Here is a 6,000-nt window from a genome sequence, read left to right as displayed (position 1 = left end):
AATCAAGCATCCCAATAGCCTGCCCTCATGGCTAATGTCCCACACTCAGTCACTCCTACCACCCATTGTGACCAAGCACAGCCATCTACAGCACTTACTCCCTCACCTGCTGTCTCTGTAAGTTTCCCATTAAACCTCTTAGATTGTAAGCTCTTCGGGGCAGGGATTTCCTTTCCTATTGTCTGATTTTGCTGCACTTATTGTATTATTATAATTCCCTACACTTTTGGCGCTATATAAATAAAGACATACAATACAATACAATACAACCGCCGGTGGGGGCGTGGCCACGCCTCCGTCGCAAGTTTTAAACTCAATTTCATTGAGTTTAAAAAACCTTGCAGTACGGCGCGGCTGCACCTTCAGCGTGAAGGCGAGTACTGGGCCCTTCCCCATTGAGGGGCGGTGCTTACACACACAGCGCACGCCGAGCCATGCGCTGTGGCAGTGACTGGGACCGCAGCTTTCAGAGGTATTCCTGGCGACACTTTTTGGGGTGGGGTTTGTATTTGGAATAGGTTTCAAACAGAGTAACTTTTATTTTTGTGTTTACATTCTGTGCTTTCAAGCCACATAACCCAATCCCAATGGCCCAGACTCCATTTAGAGCGCACTTTCATTGCGTGACTGGGCCCTCTGGCAGCGAACATCTGACAGCACTTCTGTCGTGATGTGAATGCAGCACAGCGTCCCCTGCCGCCGTCACTAGGTTCCGTTATGAACGCCTTGGGCACGGCCACTATGGGTATGCTAGCGTCTGATTGGCTGGGAGGCGGCTTCCGGGAGTGCACGTGGTCCGCTGTGTTGCTGGAGATGGCGGCGGCAGTAGGGCGCGCTGTGTGGCCGGAGATCGAGAAGGTTGAGCGGGAGAAACGGCGGGAGCTGGTGCTGCAGGGCCCGGCCCTGGACGACAAGCTGCGCGTGGGTGACGGCCTGCTGCACCCGCGGCTCTTCTCCCTGACGCTTCTGAATTACCTGGAGGTGAGCGGCTGCACGGAGCTGCGGGCGGTGCAGGCGGAGCTGGGCCTTCTCATTCACCTGCAAAACCTGATCCTGTGCCGCGATCAGCTGAGCAGTCTCCCCCCAGCCGTGGGCGACCTGCGAGCCCTGCGGGTGCTGGACGTGTCCGGCAATGACCTGGAGGAGTTGCCAGCCGAGCTGTGCCAGCTGCCCGAGCTATGCACCCTGAACGTCAGCTGGAACCGTCTGCGGGAGCTGCCCCGGGACCTGCAGCGCTGCACAAAACTGGCCGTGCTAAACCTGTCCCGCAACTTACTCACCGCCTTCCCACCGGGCTTCCTGTGCCCGCAGCTTGCCCTGCTCGCCACCATTTCCGCCGCAGACAACCGGATCCAGGAGCTGGGAGGGGAGATCGGCCTCCTGCCCGCACTGAAGGTACTGGCCGGTCATGTCTGTCTAACCCTTTCACTGCCAGAAGGGCTTAGCAATGCGTTGTTCCTGCAGTGATGGATCTCTTAAAGTAATACGAAGTGTCTATTTACTCGGTACTCGACTTTATAACTCCATCCCTGTCTCCTATGTAGCCAGAAATGATGTTCGCCCAGATTACTAGGGCTCAGACAGTGCTGGTAGGGTTAAAATATTTTGTAACTTGGTTAAACACATTAAAGCTGCCGTAAAAAAAACAAAACAAACAAACATTCACTATGTGAATCAATACAATCTGCACACAGACAAGTGATTAGCTAAGCTGCCGTTCGATCTGTTCTCCTGTAATCGATGGCTTGGTCAGGTTTACTTAATTCAGTTCTTGCACAGCATTTTGGGCAATGTAGTTCCTGGAATATGATTGACTGGGCAGTTACTGGATACAATTGGTTCTCTGCTAGAGAGGGCGGGGCTCAAGAGCCAGAGCCTATCAGAAGGGGAAGGGGGCTGTCACTTTAGAAATGCTTCCCACATTAGAAACATTAAAAATGTATTTAAAACATTTTTTTTTAAATGCTACAAGTATTTTCTCATAGTACAGAACTGATTTACAAAAAAAAAACACATGTAAGAAAGCCCTGTGTAAACTTTGCAGCGTGCGTCCCCCCGCTTCCTGCTTACCTCCCTGCTCTCCGCCTTCAAATGACGTCGCGGGGTCAGGTTGCTATGCCAACCAGTTTTCACATTACCCCGCTGCGTCATTTGACGCCGCGTCGCAGATAAGGTAAGTGAAGTTGCAGATGCCTCACGCGTTCCCCCGGCATTAATTTAAATGCCTTGCGGGAAGAGCGCGGGACCCCTGCAACCAGTTTGCGCACCGCTGATGTATTACTTGAACGGCTGCTTTGACAATATATTGTTTTTTATTGAACCCCCAACCCTCTAATTCCATCTGTTAACAGTACTATTGCTATGGAAGGGCTAACATTTGTTTATATTATAAATGTACATTTTCTGTAGTATAAAGGTTTCTAACAGGACCGTATCACATTTTAGAATCTACTTAATCTTATTTATATGGATTATCTGCCATTGCTAGATTATTATTATTATTATTATTTTTGCAAGAATGCCCTGGAAACCTCTTGGTAAACCCCAGGATTTGAGGTTAAAAACCATTGGCCTAAATCATTGCTCTGCCATGCATTGCGGGTTCTTCTGTTTTGAGTGAAAGAAAAGTCATTGTTTAACCCAGTTATGCCCAAATTCATGCATTTAATTCCTTTTTAGCTTGACTACCATACATGTGCAAAGAGTACCGTATTTGCCCAATTATACAGCGTCCCTGAATATAAGGCGACCCCTTAATTTCAGTTGTAGCTAGAAAGGAAAAAAGTACAGCTTCCATCAGTTTTACCCTCCTACATCCGACTTCTGATTGGCTCACAAAGTGGGCGGGGCCCAATTATAAGGTGTGCATTTACTTTTCAACTTAACTTTATTGAAAGAACCTTCGCCTTATAGTCAGGCAAAACTCAGTCAAGTTAATTTAAACCATTGGTGAGCAACAGTTGTACCCGAACTGCTGGCTACGTTTCCAGTACACACTCTCTTCTCAGTGCAGAGGTACAGGTGTTGGTGTGGATCATAGCTTAAGAAGAAAATATCCAGGCACACGGACTTCATATTAAAGTGATTTAACCAGCAAAACTACCAACGATTCGACTGCCACGCAGTCAATGGCCCTCACCTTGACAGTGACTGCGTGGCAGTCGAAACGTTGGTAGTTTTGCTGATTAAATCACTTTAATATGAAGTCCATATGCCTGGATATTTTTTTCATTACCTGTGATCTGCTGGGGTAATGCAGGATTTCCCCCATCTCTGTGAGCACTGTAAGTGAGCCACTTACCTTTTCATTACATTGATGAGACGTGTACCTGTAATTCGCTGTGTGTGACCGTGGATCATAGCTTCCCATTGAGCTGCCTCATGACCATTGGTAATCACTAGTTCCCAGTGTAAGGAGAGGAGTGGGACGGTTTTAGTTTGTGTGCCGGCATTGGGAAGCTGACTGCAGCTGTGGGAATATCTATATAGATATATCGAGAGATATCACTTGTGAGCACATTCGCATGTCTTAGACAAGTCTGCAACCCTGATTTTCACGATTATCACCTAGCATACAGTACTTCCACTGTGGCAAGGGATTCTGGGAAATTACGTGTAAGTGAGAACACCACGTCACCTTTTGCCTGAAATCCATTTCATAGCATTTTTACATGGAACCCTTTATGAGCTAATGCTCGCTGTTCACAAAGCTTTTAAGGTTTACCAAACTATATATAAAGGCGACAAAAAACCTCCACTGTAGCATTTTGCAAATAAAATGATCGCTTGTGAGCACAGTCACGTGTCTAAGGCTTGTTTTATAGTTGGTGTGTGTGCTAATGCTCGTGCACGTGAAGCACACATTTTGTGTGTACAGGTCTGTGCTGTGAGCGACAGGTAGGCGTGGCTATAACGTCACATCCGGCTTCACACTCAACCACAACAAGCCCAACCTGCATCCAACACATCAATACCAGTCCCACTACTCTTTACCAACCTCTTCTCCCCCTTTCTCCCTCAGTGATTCCTACCACCCCCTTCCTCCACTTAGATACCACCCCCTCCCCCCCCCGAGGAGTAGATTAATCAAGCTGCGTCGGCGGTTAGTGAATCCCGGCGGTAGAGACCTGCTCACTGTGTGTCTCATATTCTATCGGATGTATTTCTTTCTTGCGTCTCCTTTCTCACACCCCACCTATAATGTCTGGGACTCGTGACTGACAGCCACAAACCTTTACACTTGAAGATGCAGAACTTGCCCTGCTCTTCCTGCCCCGGGACCCTCCCCCCTCCCCTCCAAGCCTATCCCAGCCACGCTGTGATTGGCTTGGCAGCGTCACGTGGCGCGGCAGCAGCGCAAAAATATAAATTTTCATGTATTTGGTGTGCTCTGCCGCGCCACCACTCACGGCCGTGTACGCGCGTCTCGACTGTATCAATGTCAGCCTCCCACACCCATTAAGGTCGAAACAGCTGTCTGTGGGTGGGTTTACTGGCTGTGCATCTTAACACAGGATGTGCTCAAAGCTGTGAAATGCAGCAAGCAAATGTTTACAGGGAACCATGTTATATGGTTTTAAAGCAAAAGGTGGCACTGTGTGCTCATTTGCATGTCATTTCCCAGAATCCCTTGCTGCAGTGGAAGCACTGTATGCTGGGTGATAATGGTGAAAGGCCGGGTTGCAGACCTGTCTAAGACATCCAAATGAGCATACATTAATATTTCCATTTGACATATATATATTTTCACAAATTATGTCTAACTACATAAAATAGTGATAATAAAAAAATCCATACAGTTTTTTTTTTTGTGTGTGTGTGAGTTCACTAGTGGGTATTTGTGGGGGGGGGGGGGGGAAAGAAACTGTATTCTGAACTCCAGGACAGCTTCTCAGGTGATCTACCAAATCAACAATGACAATCTAAAATGACAAAAAAAGAGAAGCGCACACTCCATAGCATAATACTATTACATTTTAATAACAATTGTTTAGCCACAGACAAATGCTCAGTTAAGATAAGTAAGCTCAAAACTTGCAGTGGGGAAGTATGTCTCAGTAATCCCAGGCTCCAGCGGATCCAGGGTGTGGAAAAAAATCACAAAAGCAGTAGTCAGTCGGCTACTAGCTGACTGTGCTTAAATGGACAGCAGAGTCCTGATTGACGCACGAATCACATGACCCAACCTATTTCATTACGTAAAGTGTAAGTTCAGGGGATATGTATAATGAATCACAGGCCTCTGCTACCGGCGGTCCGGACGATTGCTAGTTGCAGGATCTATCAGCTGTTCTGATTATTGGATTTTTGGGGCGTGAGATGAGGTCGTACAGCATATTGATTTCGTATTGAGAGCAACAGGAGCTCTTACTTGCTTCCACAGAAAGTCCCGCTTTGTGGCGGTGCACTCGACAAATCATCAGTTACCTGAAGGCTCTCTGTTACCCTTATACCAGTCCTGTCTGTACGTTGAAGCACTGTCAGCAAGTTGCTGACTGACAACTGCTGTTGTGATTTTGTTCCGCGCCCTGGATAAGCTGGAGCCTGGAACCCAGAGGCATATTTATACTTATCCACTGCGAGTTTTGATCTTATCGTAAGTGAGCATTTGTCTGCGGCTAATCAATTGTTATTGAAATGTAACAGTATTATGTTATGGATCGTACGCTTTTCTTTTTTTGTTATAGCATGGTTCTTTTGTGGTGTATCATGTTGCCTACCACTGCCTTAGAAGAAATGTGATTACTCATAGATCATTGGTATCTTATAAAAAATAAAATGGTTTATTCTCTTTTGAAAGTTAATTTGGAAATGTAAACATTTTAAAATTTTCCTACTTTTTCTTGGGAAAGAGAAGAAACGTGTCTACCCACCTTAAGTGGATGGCCACTACTTAAACCTGGTTTTCACTAAGAACTTCTCTCTCTCCGATTTCTCCATTTCCCCTTTTCCTCTCTCTGACCATCTCATCTCATTCTCTCTATCTCCCTTCTCCCCTTC

At 46.6% G+C, this 6,000-nt stretch overlaps 1 protein-coding gene across 1 annotated transcript in view; it reads left to right on the top strand.

The window, feature by feature from the left end:
* Positions 1-779: 779 nt before the first annotated feature.
* The window catches only part of LRRC47 (leucine rich repeat containing 47), a 29,404-nt gene continuing 24,183 nt past the window's right edge, over positions 780-6,000 (top strand). Inside the window, exon 1 of the mRNA XM_075604921.1 lies at positions 780-1,395. Within this exon, the coding sequence (XP_075461036.1) occupies positions 814-1,395 (582 nt within the window). The 5' untranslated portion in view covers positions 780-813. The remainder of the gene's footprint in view (positions 1,396-6,000) is intronic.

Source organism: Ascaphus truei, chromosome 6 (genome assembly GCF_040206685.1).
Source record: "Ascaphus truei isolate aAscTru1 chromosome 6, aAscTru1.hap1, whole genome shotgun sequence".
Lineage (NCBI taxonomy): Eukaryota > Metazoa > Chordata > Amphibia > Anura > Ascaphidae > Ascaphus > Ascaphus truei.
This window is presented reverse-complemented; position numbering and strand designations above follow the sequence as displayed.